The sequence below is a fragment of the Haemorhous mexicanus genome, chromosome 4 (genome assembly GCF_027477595.1).
Source record: "Haemorhous mexicanus isolate bHaeMex1 chromosome 4, bHaeMex1.pri, whole genome shotgun sequence".
Classification (NCBI taxonomy): Eukaryota; Metazoa; Chordata; class Aves; order Passeriformes; family Fringillidae; genus Haemorhous; species Haemorhous mexicanus.
The window spans coordinates 69,443,917-69,463,797 of NC_082344.1; the positions used below are offsets into that span (position 1 = coordinate 69,443,917).

Sequence of the window (19,881 nt, forward strand, 5' to 3'; positions counted from 1 at the left end):
ATCATGTGCAAGGAATTATAACCCTTCAAAATGATTGCAAATTACCTTGAGCAAAGAACTACTACTTCACTATATAAACTTGAAAAGCTATAGAAACCATCAAAAAAAATTCCTGTGCTAATTGCCACAAAGGGATTATACAAAGAACAATGTTGAAAACTGGTGAAGTTCTCACATCTTCACAACATCACAAGAATTTAATATTGGACAAAAAAAGCATGAAGCATTAAGACAAGTGAAGACAGTAAATGCTCTTTTCTGTGCAATGTAACTAGGAAGTACATATTGAACAGCTTAAGCTGCAGATATCTGGTATTTCCGTTTTCATTTTCAATTCAGTTTCACTCTGTACCAGAGAACTTCCACTTTCACTATAGCAGAGGGCCCTGCTACAAACACAGACTGCTGGAGGTCCAGCTGCAGGCCAGAGGAAAACAAAGCTCACATTACAAAGAAACTAAACCAAAATAACCAAGGCCCCTAAACAGAATAGATACTATTAAAATGTATTCTGAATTGAAGTTAGAACACACAAACTTAGTCAAACCGATTTCTTTCCTATGGAAAAAGATAAGATTTACTATGGAAAAAGCTAAGCTTGGTTGCTGACCAAACCCACATTATTCTTCTCTTCCTGCTATCTACTTCTGCTGTGCTTTGTCAGCTAAAACTCCTACTGTCTCTCATGATCCTGTGTAATGAAAATAAAAGTGAAAATGTTTTGTTTTGTCTTCCCTGTCTATCAGCACAGAGAGAGAACTAAGGAAATGGTAGTAGAAAAAACTTCATTCCTTTCAGAGGTTCAGGAGAGGTGGTTGGTGTGTCTGGAGAAGAAGAGAGCAACAGAACAGAAAATATTATTTTTGTAATATTTTACTGCTTGAATTCCTGAACAACTAAGGGCATTATAACCTAAAAAAAAACAACAAACCAAAGTAACAGGACAACAATCCTGTGCCTTCCTTCTTCAAAAAAAAACACCATAACAATTGTGTTCTTAGAAAATCTCTTGCTTTGTGAAAAATTCAGGAATTTCATATGCCAAAAGACAAATCCACATTCAGTCTTCAGCCCAAGGCACCCAGGGACACAGATACTGTCCCCAAGAGTGACAGACACCCTGTCACCCCACAGAGAAATAGCTGCTTCTCACTCTCTGACTGAGGACAAAAATCTCATTAACTCAAATCACTTCAAAGCCCAAAACTACAACTATAGCTGATCAAAAGCAGTGCAAACTCCTCTCTATGTACTATTGCTTCAAACAAAAAAAGGGGCAACTTAAATCTCATTCTCTGTGATTCTGCCTATATAAAGAAAATACAGTATCCTCACAACCCTAACTGCTTAAGTGGTTTTAAATTTTTTAAAAATATTATAATTCACACATTACAGTGAATGTGTCTATGCCCAAAGGGCCTGAGAGGACCTATGTTTATTGAGGTATCTCCCACATTCTAGGATGCAGGGGAGCATATTCAGGTAGTAAATGACAAAAAACTGAACACATTAAGACTAAAACTGAAGTTTTTTTCACTTGTTATATTCTGTTCACTTTGTAATGGAAGAATGCTGTGCAATCAGATACTTACAAACCCCTGCCTGCAGAGAGAATGCTTCAGGCAGAAGAGTAAAGAGTAAACCAGAACCTCACAAGATTAAGGAAAATTGTGGAATTATTACTACAGAAAGGAGAAGGATGAGGAAACAAAGAAAGAAGCAATGAACTGGCAAAGTTTTATGTTCCATCTTCAGTAATACAGAAGAGGACACTACAACAGAGCATTCCAAAGACTGCAGCTCCCAAAAGGCCATTGCATCCATATCTGCACAATTAAATCTGCAACAACATCATAAAATATACAGTGAGGTAAAGACTGCTGAGGGGGAAGAGGACATGAAATGTCTACATCAGAACAGAAAAGCAAACAAACTCTATTCTGAATTCACTTGCTAAGTTTTCCAGATTTGTAATTGTTTCATATCAAACTAGAGATTTAACTAAAGTCTTCCAAATTCAATTTTGAGAGCAATTACATTAAATGTATTTATTTCATCAAGTTACCCTTCATTTTCTTCTATTACTAACCACTTACTTAATTTATCATTAAAAGGGAGTCAAATCTGACAGTATGAAAAATTAAGTTTGCTGAAGACAGTATATTTTTATCTTCCTGCCACAACCCAGATTATTTTTTTTCCCCCTCAACGTGCTTAGATGGTAAAGCTATAAAATAATGTCAAAAAATGCTGAAGAAAATCACTGCAGATCTGAAAACTCTTCTGTGCTGGCTGAAGCTGTTTGAACCAAATATTAAGTTTTACCACAATGGGTTTGTTTCCTTGTTTCTTCCCACAAACTCATCTAAAGCAGATAGTGAACAGCAGGCTGAGTATCACCATGCAGGACCCTTCTCTCCAGGAGGGAAGGCAAACAAAAGACAAAATTAATTTAAGTTTAGACAGGGATGTATGTTTTTTTCAGCATGTAGGTGGTGGATTTTAAAACAAGACAGAAGTTCAAATTTGTCTTTCAAATCAAGCAGTAAACTCCTGGTTCCATTTCAATTTTTTTTTTTTTTTCTGGCTTTGGTTCCCTCATTAACAAGTCTCTAGCAGATGAGAAAATTCCATTTAAAAGCAAATCTGTCTACTCAAATCAGTCTTCCTTTACCCAAACACTATATAAGCAAGTATTTCAGACATAAACTTTAAATTATATTCTAGTAACTGGGACACAACTCTTCTTTCAGAGTAAAGAGCTGAAGAGAAACAGACTCAATCACTCAGAGATTCAGTAAAACGTGAGATCTGGAACACTTCCCAATCCTCAGTCTTTCTTAAAAATATGGAGATTAGTTTCTTTCAGCTGTTTTACTGAATTTCTGCATTTTCATTTAGATGACCTCCTCAATTTTAAGTTACTGGCTTATATTAATGAAAGGTTCCATGTTTCAGAAAGTTAAATTAGATGATGTTTGATCATAATGAATACACCCACCTTTTATAATGAGTATTAGAAAAAGATTTCTGCCTATATCCTGTGTGTCTAACCTTCACCCACCCTCAAAGGTTTAAACTTTTGATGTGGTATCTGGGTATAAAAGACAGTGTGGATACAAGATGCTACAGAAATCTGTGAAAACATAACTGCAGAGCCATGAGGAACTCTGGCATGAAAAATGATTATTTCTGAACAATTTCCATATGAACTTCACACAGGATAACAGAATGAAAGCTAAATCAGCTCAGCATACCTACAGATTTTCAGAATGCCATATCCATATGTAGCTTGTTATCTGCATGTACCATGTTTCACATTCTTCAAGATCAGAATCTGTAACAGGACCTTATCTTTAGCACTCTTCTACACCCTTACAGAGTTTTCCCAAGACACTTTCTGAACAGGTATCCTCCTCCTGGCAGCTCACAGACATCCAGGACAGCATTGGTACATGTTCTGAATCCTAATATTGTCAGAAAACTGAAAAACCCAAGTCCAGACAGCACAGCCAAAAGGCCACTAGATTTACAGGACACTTTTCTGGTGAAGGCAGAGACTTATCTCTACCTTTCTTTTCATGAATAACAAGAACACTTCTGAAGGCAGCTAAGCTTAAACAGGACAAATAATTATTTGGCATAAAAGGGCTCTGTTAGTTAACTAATATTTTGACACAGACCAAGTACTACTTTGCTTTAGAGATCAGACCTTTAAAATGAATTCCCATACCTAAAGGCAGGCACAAGAACTTTCACAGGTTCTGCTGTTACATTCACCTAGCAGGTCCTCCTCTTCTACAGATGAAATATCAAATCAGTGGTTAATAAGCCTGAGACAGGTAGGGGAAGACAACCAAGAAAATCCTAAACAGACAGACATTACCTTAACTTGGCAATGCTGAAGCTTATTTCTGAAACATCCCTGATTTCCAGCAATAAAAATGTACAGAAAACCTGGGAAATCCCAACCCCATATGAATATTAAAATAGGGCAATCTTGCAGTCCAAAATCATGATGCATGTAACCAAAATGCTGTCAATTCCACCAGAACTAAGATCCCAAATTGTTTCACTTCATCACAAGCATCCACAACATACACTCAAGTTGACATTTATTTACCAAACAAACAAAACAGAAAAAATAAACAAAATCAAGCTTTTCTAGCATTAGTTATTGCTATGAGGTCAAAAATTCCCTTCCTCACACAAGCACAGCAGGGCTTGTTTAACAAAGATATACACAAGACTCAGTTTTCTCTCTTCCAGTGAGCTTTCAAAATAGTAATTTAAAAATTTTTAAAAATAGTCCCTCTGAGAAGGGAATTGATTTCTGATTATTGACAACATACAGTTTTAGCTACTACTATTTTATGATGCATGGGAGCACAACTCCTGTAGGTACTTTAGGTATTCACAAAAAGCAAAAATATAAGTTAGCTCAATCGGATCTCTTTATTTATAATTGAAAGATGATGAGAGATGGTAATAGAAAACATAAAATTAGTGTCTGTGGACAAAGATCTCTTTTGGAGAACCTAAAGTTCATCTGCCCTACATAAAATCCACTCTAAAACAAGGAAACTTGTAAAGGAGGTTGAACCTACGTCTCCAAGACAGATCAAAATATTTTGCTTTTGCTACTTTGCCTAAGGGTTACTACAAAATCTCTTTCTTTCTTGACAGAAGGGGGCTATAAGGGCCAGAAATTACATCTGGTACAGATCACTAATGTTTCCCAAATATCTGCCTGTAAATCCATCCAAGTAATACAACCCTGAACTGCAGCTCTAACTCCTTGCTACATGTGAGACTTAGACATGCATTATTTTGGTTAAGCAGAACACTGAGTGGAGCAACAGAAAGGCTAAAAAAAAAAAACAAACAGTGAAACAAGCAGCAAATTCCTTGCCAAACCAACCTAGAGTGGTCAATACAGGAGGAAGAAAAGGAAAAGCTGAGATTTTAAATCACTTAAATCATGACATTACCTGTGCAAAAACTGACAATAAATCTGGTCAGCTTATAAAACCAGAAACTGCCATTAATCTCTCAACACCATCTGCTGCTGACATGTAAAGGGAAGTTAGTTCTTCAAAAGATGGCTTACTCACCACTTTACTTCATCTGTCATGTCCACCATAATGCCCAAAAGACCAAAAAAAAAGAATAGGAAAAGCTCTGGAATGCACAAACCAATGATAAATATGAAAAAATGCAAGAGATGCTGGACATTGTTTGAATTTGACTTAGCTACATCTGGTCAGCTCTTTTCTACAGAAACCTGGCTCAGTGTTCAGAAGCAGTCAGGAATCAATCATATGCTAAGTATTATTCATAATGAAAAATAATGAAATTGAGGACAATATAGAAAATCATTAACATGCCACTGTATGCATTCACAAGACATTTATATTTTGAGTGTCCTCTATTGTTCTGGTTCCTTATTCTAAAATAAAACACAAGACAGCACAACCCAAAGGGCAACACAGTGCAGAAACAGAGTAACATGAAGTAGCATTCTGGAATTGCTTCTGTAATATGTGGAACAACACACCAGTACTGGACAAGCTAAAATTCAAAATAGAGCAGGTTTGTGAGAAATCTGCACAATGACTAGTAACAGAAGTCCATGATCCCTATTCCTATTATTATGGCAGAATCTAGCAAAGCAAGTAGGCAGCAAATGGAAAAGGTGAAAGAGCTGCTTTATTGCCCTGTTACTTCATGTACTAGATGCAAAAAGCTCACACTGGCTCAAAAAGAACCCAAGGTCTCCTTCCATGAATTCAGCCATCTACAACCATTAAATACAAAGTCACCAGCTCTAGAAACCTCTGAGTCACAAACTGCTGGAGGCTGAGTATATCCAAAAGGAGCATCACTCTATGATTTGCAATATCTGTATTCCCCATTATGCCTCCTCCACTGAACCCTACCCCAAGCTGAGGTGCTGAATTAAATGACTCCTTGATCCATCTTGGTAGTGCTATTCTTAGGCAGTATTTTTGTCCACATTTCAAGATATTACTTCATACTCGATTTGAATTCTCCCACCAACGTGTTTACGAAGAGAGAGGACAAAAAATGTATTTAGGGAACACTTCTTGGGACAACAGTTTTACGTAAAAAGTGCACTTAAATCAGCCATTTTTACATACAAGAACAGGAAGTCTGGTATGGAAAGCCTGAACAAATACTCAGGTTTTCTGCAATTAATTTTGTAGCCACTCTGAAAATACTCATAGCTCCCCTCAAACCAGTACAATGCTGTATACTTTTTAGTGCTTCTTAAAGAACAAGTGGTCCTTTAAGATACTTTCCCAATGAGGCATTAAGAAAAAAACAATTTAAAGTACTGAAGTAACAATTACTGCTGCACATCATGAGCTGCTTAGCACTAACAAGTTCTCAAGGCTCAGCTAAATTTAATCCTTTACTGAGGGCTAATGCAGAACAGTATTTCAGAAACTCTTCCAAAAAGGGTAAGAAGTTATTTCTCTTGTTCCTGAAGAGATTTTTAGGATTACTCCTTCTCCTTTGGGATCCTGGTGACATCAGCCAGACAGCCTGTGTAATCACTAGCCTGAAAACAGGATCTGATACTACTAGAGAGTCTATTTAAAAGGAAGACATGACTGAGTTCATTTTATCCTACAACGACAGATCCTGATTCCTGTGGCAGCTTAGCTGCACATTTTGTGACAAGTACAGTAACTGTACTTTACCAGGAATTCCTAAAAACTGATGATAAGAAACAATCAAGTCCTTCCCCTGAAAACCCATACTTATTTTACTTGTTCTTCTTTTTCTTTTTGAAATTAAGACAAAATGAGCAATCTTGGGGTCTGTCTGTACTATCTGCAATGGCATAATAATACATTTAACAAACTCCATTCTCCAATATTACAAAGGGAACTTGTTGCTTTGTGCTGGCTTCTACCTGATTAGATGCAAACATCAGGGAAATATCATCACCTTCAGTGGCCCCCAGCTTCCTGTATTTAGTTACCACAGACACTATTAGAAGATCATTCTCAGACTGTTTCAGTTCTACTCTTACTGGGTTTTTTAATTTTTGCCAGTAATTAGATATTGGACATAATGGAGATAGCCAGAAAGTTTTCCTCTGTGAAAGTGAAATGGCAACATAAACATATGACAAGGACAAGTGGAATTTCTCCAGCAATTTGCAATTGCCCTCCATGTAGCTACTGCAAGGTCATTAAAGGCCATATCCTGCAGAGAGAGAGAGGAAAAACCTGCCAAGTTTCTGGTATAATTCTGGAAGAGAACTACATGAGAAGTGGGTAGGAAGCTATGTGGAAGGTATAGTTTTTGGATCATGTACATGTATTACACAGCTGGAAACCTTAAACTAGCAAGTAGAGCAGATGTGGACTTCCAGGTTTGTTCTGGACATAGTGCCGCTGCTTTTGTGAGCTACTGCACCCGTGCTAGGAAGCCAGGCCAGGAAGCCCAGCCAAAAGGGCAAACTGCCACATGTAAGCCCATCCCAGCTTCTGCAGAAGGAGCTCAGATGTGCCAGGATCACAGACTGGGCTGCTCCCCCAGTCAGAGAGCACAGACATACCCAGGGACCCCCAGCATGAAAGCTGCACACTTATGTACTCTGTTTCCTGTACAGAAACTCTGCATTGCTCTAGGGATCATACCAGGATTAATTCACATTAATATATGAAATAAACCTCTGCTGTTCTCCTCCAAACAGGACTGCTTCACTTCTAACACAAGCAATGAGTAAGAAAATCTAATTCCTCACTGGCAGTGAAAAGAGTGACTTGAAAAGCAGTCAGGACAGATCTCAGTCCCGGGGCACCCAGGCACATGAGCAGCTCCAGGAGCCCACGATTGATTCTGGCATTGATTCAAACCTCTAACACATGAGATCCACCACCCATAACACTGAACATCCAGGGTGCACTGCCTTGGCTTTAAAGCTGTGAAACCAAGCCTTATCATGAGAGGCCTGGATTTTAAAGAGAACTCCTCAGGTGGAGAGAAGAAGGGTGGAAAGACGGAGGGGAGGAGGAAAGAGCCACAGATTGTCCCACTTTATTCTCCTTTACCCTGGGAAAATGACAGCATTACAGCTGTTTCTCAGAGGCCTGGAAAAGCTGGTGGTTATCAACAGAAATCTAACTCATGTCAGAGCTGGGCAGATCCTATTTATTCCCAGCTGAAAACTAACTCACAGACAATGTTTTAAATAGCCTTCATTTCTGTTAACAAAAAATGCCCAAACAAGATCATCCAACAGCAGAGCACTGGAACATTTGTTACATGATATGCCTCTCACCTGAGTGCAATAGTAATCTGCTGTGTCCATCAGACAGAGATATAATTACCCTACACAAAAGGCTGCCTTTGAAACATGGTGATTTTTTGCTAAAGCAAAAGAGTAAGAGGCTGGACAACAAGAAATTGAGAGAGAAACCAGATGAAAAATAAAACCAGACAAACAGGTTCTGCATTAACTTGTAACCTACAATAAACAGGTACTTGAGTGCAAAATTAATCAGCTTTTACTCTAAGGATATTTACCTAATTTCCACTTTGCAGCCACAATCAGCTACATAAAACCACAGTATGATGCACTAACATTAAGGCTTTGGATGCTGGCCATGGATGCTGGCTAGAGGCTGAAACCAAAGAACACTGATACTGAGACGTTACAGTTATCATCACAGAAAACACATGTATGTCACAAGCCTGACAAATACACATGGACAAACATCTGAAAAATCTCCTTCACATGTTCCCTCATATTTGTTTTTCCTTATTTCAAACCTGCACAGTTGCAAACCCTCCCTGTGACAGAAAAAAAAGCCCCAGGTTTTTTACAGTCAAGGAATTATAAAATAACATCTTGCAACCTTTAAATGCTTCTCCTTTTGACCTTTGTGCTTTGAAGTGCACTATGCTAGGAAAAAAAGAAGCCAGAAGTGTGACCCTGTGTTTCAAACTCTGAAAAGAGCAAGGTTGCAATATTGCAAGGGCTGAGATGAAGCAGGTGGTTGCCTCGATGGGGTGGTTTGGTAGCTCAGGGGTTTGGCACAGGAGCAAATAACCCTATCACTCAGCAGCCACTGAGCCCCAGCCACTCTGGGAAACAGTGCTGATGTGGTCTCCTCCTGATCATTTCTGCCCAAAAGACAACTCAAAGAAACTAGACAAACCTTTCTTTTCATTTTAAATGAACTGCACACCAGGAAAAATTAAAGGTCACTCTCAATGGACAACCAATGTAAAGGGCTTCAGAACAAACTGCATAGGTGGAGATATTAAACATCACCCCCTCTTTCTGAAAAGAAACCTAAATAACAAACCCACACAAATATGCTTCAGTTGTCAATGCTATTAAACATGCCATCTTTGAGTCCAATTTATCCTTATTAACAATGAGCTGGACAAAGAATTACTCAAAATATCAACTCTGCCCATACCTTTTACCTCTGAGTAATGATTCAGAAAAGTCTGAACCAGTTAGTGTTAAGACATTCTCCTTAACTAAATTAAGGAAAACAAACTCTTGAACAACATTCCTGAAAAACATGAGTATTGATAATTTTAGGATAAATTACACATTCAAACAATAAACAAATGATAAATATTTCTGATACCTAGAAACACATTTACACAGTTCTGTGAACTCATTTATTATTTAGTTTTATTGAATAGAACTGCAAATAAAATTAGCAACACAGCAACTCTGTTTCTTCTCTGTATGTGTTACCTTGGAAGAAAGTAACAATCAACAGGGCTGTGTTAATGGTAGTACTGGATGGTCTTAGAGGTATTTTTCAGCCCACAATTCCATGATTAACTGCAGCTGACAGAAAACCATAACACACATTCTGTGTTAAAGGTGTGCAAAACCAAGACCTTTTAACAATCCAAAGCATTCATTAACAATCACCATTGTTATACAACACCACTCTGAATTATTCACTGAGAAACTTAATATACAAAGAAGTGTCCCTGCTATGTAGGGTTTTTCCTCTGAGATTAAGTTATTGCAAACCACATTCCTTTAAATGGAGTCTAGCAATAAAAGCTAAATAAAGGGGGAATAGGGTTCTCAGCAGAACCCAGGCAAATTTATTAAAATTTAAACATTTCTGCCAATGCTTAAAAGAAGTAAAAAACCAAAGAGCTTGACCACAAAATTAATGACACCAAATACAAGATCTAGATATTTTCAACTAAAATAAGTCACTGAGTTATAGCAAGCAAAACTGTCTCTTTTCAGATCACAAATAGGCATAGGGACTGCATTTCAATTGCCAAAATCTGATGGCAAACAGGCCAGCTGATCAGCCAGCTGACTGCTGAGTACATTTTGCTTTTCATTCAGAACCAGAAATAGAGAAAAAGGTAGGTTGTTGCTTTTGGTATTTTTTTTAAACACCTGCTTATTAAGAAGCCAGAATACCTCATTCTCCAGGAGTTAAAGACCATCTCTAAATGTAGAGGCCTCCTCAGCTCCCTTGCTCAGGTGCACATCCTGACTAGGTCTTGGCTACATGTCTAGAGGAAGTTTCTGTTTCATACATCACATACTTCCACATGCCCTGATTTGCTCTGGAGACTTATTTGACTGATATGGAAACAATTTATGGGGTATTCCTATCCTGGGGAAGAAACAGGTACCAGAACTAGAGTGCATCTGTTCTTTTTTTGAGACAAAGAGAGGCATAGAAAATCACTCCTCCTGTTTGTGAGAGGCACCTACTAAATGCCTGAAGATGAGCATACAAACACTGAAATTCCTGTATCATCAACAAACCTCCCAAAACACAGAAAACATTAAAAAAGTACTACCTTCTTTTCAGTGGTGCTTGAAGTCTTTGATACTAACGCTGTTTCAACAAGACCCTGCTCAAGTAAGGAGTCATATTTTATACTTCTTTTTCTGCTTCTCCTCTCCTTGTTTGCTGGCTTTTGTTCATTTTCCTCCGACTGAGACACATCTGCACCACTGTCTCCACAAATGGAGGACTCAAAAAGAGGCTTCCCATTCATGTAGGTTTTAGTGATTTTCAGCTTTATTTCTGGAGAGCCATTCTTGATAGGAGTAGTGTTGGGGGGTGTTCCAACTCCCTTTATTTCCTGAGGTTCAAAGCGCAGCTTGGCATCCTGGGCCCCGGACTCGCCATTAAACACCCGAGAGGTCAGATCTTTCAATTTATCAGCTGGAATAAATGGAAGAGTCTCATGGCCATTATATTTTTGCATGACTCCTTCCTGTAGAGTGGCAGAAAGTTGTGCTTTGCCCAAGTAGACAGAACATTCACGATTTACTTCACAATTCTGAGGTTTCCCATTGGTATTTCCAAGGATCTCTGGTACCTGCTTCATTTTGATGCAGTTAATTTTTTGAGTTAACAGTTGAGAACTTCTTTTGATGCTAAAGTCCATTCAGCCCAGATGTTTCCAGTCTTACACTGCTATATTAAGACAAAAAGACAAAAAATATTTTTAACAAGAAATGTCAAAAGCTATTAAGTATTCAGACAGACGTCAGCACTAATATAAAACTCAATGTACTTCATTAGTTTTACTAAAAAAAGCTTTGTTTACAATCTTCAGAGGCAAAATGCCTTAGTATTTGTTAATATGCATTACAAAAAAATTCCAAGAAAAACAGATCTATGAATCATCAATTTTATGAAATCGAAAGTGGAAAGCAAAATCACAGCTTTCATTTTAACCATTTGTTAACCACCTACAGCGTGAGTGTTGCTTGCAATAACTACACAAAGGTACTGCACTGTATAAAACAAGTAAGAGGTTAGACCTGATAATATCATTATTAACAACATAAACCAGATGAGTTTATCTCCAAGAGGTTGTGCCAGCATAGAAGCCCCACAGGCTGTGTTCCTGTAGCACCTACACTATGGACAGCAGCATCACAAGCTTCCCTTCCTCACTCTCCAAACTTCAACCATCCATCAAAACACACCCCCTGCAGAAACACCACGGCTCAGACAGTCTCCAGACATTTCTCAAGGCATTCTGGCTGTGAGAATGAATAAAGAGTGTGCCTTTTGGGCCAGGAACACCAGCCCACTGGGAAACAGCTAATTCGTCAGGCCAGTGACCATACTGGACAAAATTTAAATGATCAAAGCAACTCCTGGAATTTTAGATTTTTCATGGCAACAATATAATCTAACATCCACTTTTCATACAGAAATTTGCAAACATGCAACAAGCTAAAACTGCACAATTTTCTGCCTTCAACAGGTTCTCCAGTGGTTCTAAAAGCTAACCCTGCTTGTTTCAACATTACACCACTGTAGCAAACAAATCAATCTGGCAGAATGACTCCTTTGTGCTCCTAAACCAGGCAAGATGATGGTTTCAATTTTTAAAATTCACCTGCATAGATTCTTCATATTACTGGGTCCAGTATATACATGATATAGAAAAATACACCATCATAAATATTATGAAAGCTCAGCACAATAATTATCATATCCATGCTCAAGGTAACCAATTTCATATATTATTAAGTCCAAGGACTGTCACATCCAATCAAAATTTTATCAAATCTAGTCTCTTGTACTACCAAAAAAGTGCAGCAAAAACCATGATGAATAACAATTGAATTGTCAGTTGCTATGGGAGAAATCACTTCTGAATCTCACCTTGTTTATTAATGCACATGGTTATAATGCTTACAACTGGCATATTCCTCCAACTTGCATTTTTGATAGCTCTACATCAGGAGCAGCAATGTAAACATGTTCATAACTGAGCACTGCCAAAGCTTCTTAAGGATGTCAAGCCTGAATTCAAAGCAGCTGATGAACAAAAAACCTTTTCATTTACAAAGATGCAGGAAAAAAATTAAAGACTGTAACGCCATCTCTCCTTAGCAAGTGGTCCCATCTCCCTAACACGCTGCTCTAAAATATCTACAAGACAAAAGGGTGTCATTCCACACAAGCTATATAGACTCATTTGAGAGATGAAAACCCTTCTCCCTCCAGGCACAAGGAGCAGTCTGAAAATCTGGCATTAAACAAGGCAAGGACAGCAAGTGTACCTGAACTCCAAGAGAATCTGAAAGAGAAAAAATTCTTATCTTTCTTTAGCCAGATGAAGTCTGAATTAGCAATAAAATCTCTGATAAAATGAGTAGAAAGCAGCCAACTATATTAACTCTTCTTAAGAGGAATCAGAGATAAAAGGAAACTCAAAACTCAATCAGAGCAGAATAAATTACTAAACTTAAAGGGAACTCATGTCCTTTCACAGCATATTCTCCAAAAACATGGACATGAGACAAACTCTCAACCCAATTAATAACATGACAGTGTTTCATGTGTGAGTCAGCAGATTTAACTGAAATCACATTTCCCTTTAGAAACAACTAGCGACAAATTCTATAAATCTCTGGGCAAAAGTCAAACCTGCTGGGAAACATGTCACACAGTTACAGAGTGCAAAATTCCTTAGAAAAACCACCAAAACCAAGAACAAAACAACCAATCCAGCGGACTGTTGCTAAATCTGTACTTCACCCGCAGGGATCCCGAACGGAGCAAACCAGAGATGGGATTTGGGCATCCAAGCTCCGAATCCCCTCCGGGGCAGGGAGCGGCTCCGCGCGGCCGCAGCGCCCTCCAGTGGGCGCCGGGCTCGGCGCGGCTCTTCCCGGCCGAGGAGCAGCTGCAGGATGGCTCCAAAAACTGCAGATCAGGGCATGGATGGGTTTCTGCATGGGGCCAGCTGCATCTTCTAATCCACACTCTGTTCTGTGCGGCTGAATTATAAATCTTACTTTCATCATATAGGTCTTGAAGCTACAAAGCCATCAAGCTTGAGGCATACCTCCAAAAAAGCAGTAAATAATCCAGTGAGATTTACTGGTACACTCGACCTCAGGACACTGATGAATTAGAATGGGTATCCTAAGAATGTCAAAACATAAAAATCACCATAGTCACAGAATAACTTAGGCTGGAAGGGATTTCCTCAGATCATCTATTCCAGACCCCTTGCTTAAGCCAGATCAAACTTCTCAAGGCCTTCTCTGAACAATGACCCACAGATAATCAAATTAAAAGCTATGGCTTAAAAAAAAATCAAGTTATTCTCCTTCTAGCTAATAAACCTAACAGTATGCACTCCATATCACAAAAACAAAACCAACCAACAAAAACAACAACAACAAAAAACCCAACTCAAACACCACAAAAAACCAAAAAAGAAACCAAAACAAAAAGACCCTGAACTTTTAGCAGTTACCTTGATTTGCCCGATCCACCTGAAGATACACAGATTTCAAGAACTTCAGTGAGTGAAGGTTCAGTTAATTACTCTCACTAATACAGGTCACTAAAAACAGCTGAAAGCACTGAAAAAGGCTCCTCAAATCACTGGAGCCAAGAGACAACAAATCCAGGAGTAATACTGGCAAAAGGAGGAAGTTCATGTACCCACAACAATCGTAAATGGGAAAATGAAGACAAGGACAGTAATTTGAAACTGTAAGATATCAGAACCAGGAGATACAGATTATAAAACATGGGAAATAGACCATGTTTGTACAAAGATTTAATGGAACCAAATGAGTAGAGGCTTAAATTAAGAGGCAGAATAATGGGCTAAGATAACAGATGTGAGTACCTAACAGAAAATAAAATCCCATGGGGAGATGAGACATGTAGACAGCAATTTGCAGGTTAGTCACCATCTCTAGGACGACCAGTGGGATGGAAGTTAATGATACACATATCAGTCCTCCTCGCAAAAAGTAAGCTACATTATGGGGTCTGGGTAAAAGAAAGAAAATCTACACATGGGAATAACAAAGGGTTTCAGGAAAGAAGATCAAAATTGAAGCCAGGAACATTTTGCACCACCTTTACTATACAAAACTTCACAGTAACACTATAAGAAGAAGGATCAGGCCCTCTGTGAGAGGAGGGGACAGAGTGGAAAAGAAGGGGCAAGGAGAAAATAACCACCAACCAAGCAGTGCTGCTGTGAGTTTGGAATTAATGCAAGGAGATGTAGAAGACAAGACATGAAGGAATAAAATAAGATAGATCACAGACAAGATCTGGTTGATTCAAGTTGTAAGAGTAAGGTCCTGAAGCAGCTGAGCATACGATTAGATTTGGTAGCTAAAATCACGTGCACTCATGCTGGACCACAGTATCACACAGGAGCAAAAGCAATCCCTTATCTTTTTCTAGATGACTCTGTATCTATTGAAAAGGAAAGTGGGGGGAGGGCAGGGAAAGGAAGGGGACAAAAGCATCACACGCTAGTAGCAGCTAATGAGCTTAAGCCAGTATCGTCCCATACGGAATGTCTGGTGACCCAACAAGTACCATTTTCACTAACAAAGGGGGGAAAAACATTATAGCCAGGAGTCTGCTGAATAAACATGATATTTTGGCTTGTGAACAAATAGCTTTCAGTATGGAAAAGAAGATTTCTTATCAGATGAAGGTCTCTAGAATTTTTAATCAGACAATGACAACTGGACAATCCTTGCAGTGGCTTTGTACACATTTTCATACTAAAAAAACAGGTTCTATATAAGGCAAACTATCTTGCAGGCATTTTAAATCATGCATTAATTACTCGAAAGTTCATCATCTGACAGGAGTCATGAGTCAAATGCAGTTAGTGTGCATGTCAGATTCCTCTTTCACTATCCAAGCCACTATCACTTATGTGATATTTATTAGCTATTTCTTCCACATCTGCTGTAATTTCAGAGATGCTTTTCTGGTGTGTCAGAAAGAATGGAGTACTCCATTCCTTTCAATTCAGCCAGAGGGAGGGAACTGAGTAAGTAACCACCACCAAGAATCTCTATTAAATATCACTTTTGTTTCGTCTAAGGGCTTTATTACTCTGGTGAATTACTTGGGGCAGGCACAGGGAAGTGGGGGAAAGAAGGGGGGGATGACAAACTTCAATACAAATTCACAGTAAGAGAACTTTATCCACAAATGCTATTTTTATTACCTACAAATCAGGCTTTCAGCTGGCACTAAAAAGCTAATAGATGGCTGCTGCTTTTTTGTATTAAGATTGCTTTCTGGTAAGTGTTCTCCATTGTCTCATCAATTTTAAGACAAAAGGTTATTCCAATTTTCAGATCAGAATGAGAGAAAATACTTAATGAGATTAAGAAGGTTACAACACTTTTTTTGCTAATAATTTGAAAACTTTAGTATGCTTACTCATAATATCTTGTATAAAACCACTAAAATATCAAATAGGAGTAGATGAGTATTTACTATGGTATTGTACACTGTAACTGTTCTACACTGCATTAAAACAATGAAAAATTACGACAGGATCTAAAATTCTAAACAGAATTTTATTTTAGTAGAAAACACAACTAAAAATTGCATTGCAAGATTGGCCAAAAGTTGTCACAAACCAGTTCTAGCCAGAAAATTCAAAAGCAGCATCTCTCATGAAGAAAACCTTTACTGCAGTAGCTGAGATAGAATTGAAAATAAATATACCAAAACCTTCTAAAAATTCATGAGTCTTAGAAAAATTTTAAAAAAAGCGTTTGTCCAAAGGAGATGATTTTTAATGTAAAAGCACCTGAAGTAAAGACTTCATTAATCTTGCAGAAGATATAACAAGATAAAGCACATTTTGAAAACTCTGTGAAAAAAGTTAGTGTACTTACAGTCGCACTTATTATCCAATATTACTTGCCACCAAATATTTTTCTTGGGGAAAAAAAGTATCCATCTTTTAAAATTTGTTTTGGATTTGCTTTTTTTTCCCCCAATGGATAAAATTTCTGAACTTCAATGTCACAGCCTATTTTCATGAACCAAAGCAAGTATTTACTGCCTTCTTACCAAGACAATAGGTAACAACAACTTGTACATTTAACAACTGTAGAATGGAAAGCAAGTTTTTCCTTTTAAATGACACTTGCTACTGCAGAAAGCAAGATTACAAAATGGATGGACTTGCTTTCTTGTTCTTCCTTGGGAAAAGCTTTTGCCACCAACCCTTTCACGTGGACAAGGCTAGAAGACTCTGTAAGAGGATTCCTCTCCATGAGTTCCTTTGCCTAAAGTCACAGAAGTATTTTTTTCCACTGCTGCAGAAATTTAATGTTGTCAGTTCCACTCATGCTGCTGGAGGTGGGTGAAGCAGAGATACATTGGAGTAAAATCAAATTCTTCTAAGATGCTGTAATTCTGTCTGAAGAGAGACTACACATACCACTGTGGTGGGACCACAGATCGAACAGAAAAGAATGGCTTCTCCTCTGCACATAAGCAGGGAGGATCACTGGTGCCTAAAATGGTAGAAACCAGTGGACATACCACCAGTATTTAATAAATACAAAGAGGCAGCCCCCAAACCTGAGATTTTTCTGTGTCCTGCAGAGCTCCAAAGGGAATGGTCCCTCTCTAGCAAAACAGGACTCAACAATTCAGTACTTGCTCAGTTTAGGCCTTTGCTCACCAATGAAATGATGTCTCTCCCTGTCTTTCAGATGGCTCAGAGTTGTGCACCTGGCATCTACACAGCTTGGGAACAAAGAACCAAACACAATCACACACTATCTCAAAGAGCACAGCACTTCAGTGCAGAGCTCCTTATTTATACTGCTTTTTCACCTGGTCTAACACTACTGTAATTTCCCATACCTTTTTTAATCCCACTGCCTTTTTTTGTCAGCATCACACCTCTACTCCTTGCACCACACTTTCAGGATCTGGATCCTCTGGCTTACATAATATTCACTGCAGCAGATAAACACACTATAATCTGTTTCCTCTTCACTGTGGCCACCGATTCTGCTCTCATTCCCATATGTAGTTGTGACAGCATAGCAATTGCCTGAAGCTTCACCAAGAGAATCATGAAAATTTCTCATCATTTGAATTCTGAGGGAATTCAAGGAAGGGAAGATCAAACCTGGGATGACACCACAAAATGTTATAGGCAATGAATCAAACTGCAGTGTTAACAAGATGTTATCTGCTACACCTCTACAGAAATCAGTGTTTCCCAGATCTGACCAGAGAGCAGTTAACTCTAATCCAGAGGATACAGTCATTTTGCCTAGACCCTGACAAGTCTGCTATCTTTGTCTATCACAGCATTAAAACCTCTTCATCCAAGTGGGTGCATTTAAATGCCAGAAGCACACTTGGTGCCTTGGAATCATTCTAGGAAGTGGCACTGACACTGGAGATATGTGGGGCTTTGCCAACACTATGAAGGCCCAGCTGTATGTACGCAGAGAGGGCATAATAATCCTGGAGCAGCATTTGGCCACATCTTCTGTTGTTTACCGAGGCAGCAACACATGGCACTCATAGTGTACCTCTCTGTTGTGGACAGGTAATGTGTACAAATAGCTGATTTCTTTCACCCAGTACATTCAGCTTCACAAAGATCTGGAGGGTAAAGGTCACAGGTAATTAATCCTGGCTCCACCGCACTACAGAATTTAACGTACAGATACACACCATCCACTAAAAGCTGCACATACCCACATCTGAATGGAACTGACTATAATGTGATCCTGGCCATACTATGCTAATTCTGATCTACTTCATGCAGACCATAACTATTTACATGCAACTACATTAATAATTCTATCAATGTGTTTCCTTGAGGCAAAACACACACGCAGAGGGAACTGGCAGATGTATGCCAGGAACTCTCAAGCAAGGCCTGAGACTTAGACATTAGACACTCTTCAAAGAAATCCAAATACTTGCTATGAAGTGGCCTTTCTGGTTTGGACATTACTTGAAGTATTTCCCTGTGCTGGAGATTTACCATGCTCCTGCCAAAATGCATTACCATCATTCTCAGGGCTCTTAATTCCTTTTGCTACATCTACATCAAAAATCTCTCAGAAAGTGATTAGTGTAACTGTTAGTGGTAAAAGGTCTGGAATTTGAGTTTTAAGTTTCTGTAGATATAGTGTACCTTATCCATTCCACTTAAAGACAGAAAGATAAAACACTTCCCTGTCTAACAAACCAATTCCTTCCTGTCCACTTTCCAAAACTTCTGTGTAGAGAGGTTTGCAGTGGGTATCTCCTACAATTTTTTGCTTTCCTTTCATCACAGTACTAGCTTTGTGCATTACTTCACGGTCTTATCAAATTTAGTTCTTTGGACAAATTGTGTTGTACATACTTCTCATGGGAAAATCTAGTTCTGACTGTAGAAATAAGTAGTGTTAAGCAACTGTAGCTGCTCTCCTTATTTGCAGAGTTTCTAAAGGCTCAGCTATCACTATCATTTTGAGCCAGGCTTTCACTTGATGAACAGATATTGCACATGTACTTTCAGCTACACATTTTATGACTAGAATTTGTTTTTTGCACTACTGCTGAATTTCAGTCACATTCCACATTAATCCCAGCATTTGTTTCTCGTTTGTTCAGGAGTGCTGCTATAAACCAGCTTCTGAGTCTGCATTTTGCACTCAGAGAAAAATCACAATATTAATTTCACTCTGAAGTATTTGATTGAAAGTTGTTGGCAAGCACTCCATATAGGGAAACGATCCATATTCACATCTTTCACCCTACACTATTCTACAAGGTTCATACTTTGGCTTAAATCCCTCTGGCTTTATTATCAGAATCTAAGCATTCTTTACTACAGAGATAACTCCCCAATTTAGATGTTTCAGAGTTCCAGTGCAGTCAGGATCTTTGCTCCAATGGAATCCCACCAAGGCTGGCAAGTCCCACAATTAATTTATCTGAAATGTGATCTTGGGAACCTCAGCTCCAGAGACTAACCCATGCCACATCATGAACATTTACACTTCTGCTTATTAGAATGAATAAATATATGGAATGGTTCCCAAACACC

At 38.5% G+C, this 19,881-nt stretch overlaps 1 protein-coding gene across 7 annotated transcripts in view; it reads right to left on the reverse strand.

Moving 5' to 3' along the window:
- The window catches only part of NSD2 (nuclear receptor binding SET domain protein 2), a 99,964-nt gene that overhangs the window by 49,180 nt on the left and 30,903 nt on the right, over positions 1-19,881 (reverse strand). For 6 of the 7 annotated variants that reach the window (XM_059845332.1, XM_059845330.1, XM_059845331.1 and 3 more), the window contains one exon: positions 10,846-11,471. In XM_059845332.1, the coding sequence (XP_059701315.1) occupies positions 10,846-11,442 (597 nt within the window). In that variant the 5' untranslated portion in view covers positions 11,443-11,471. The remainder of the gene's footprint in view (positions 1-10,845; positions 11,472-19,881) is intronic. The other variant, XM_059845329.1, reaches the window with a different exon arrangement.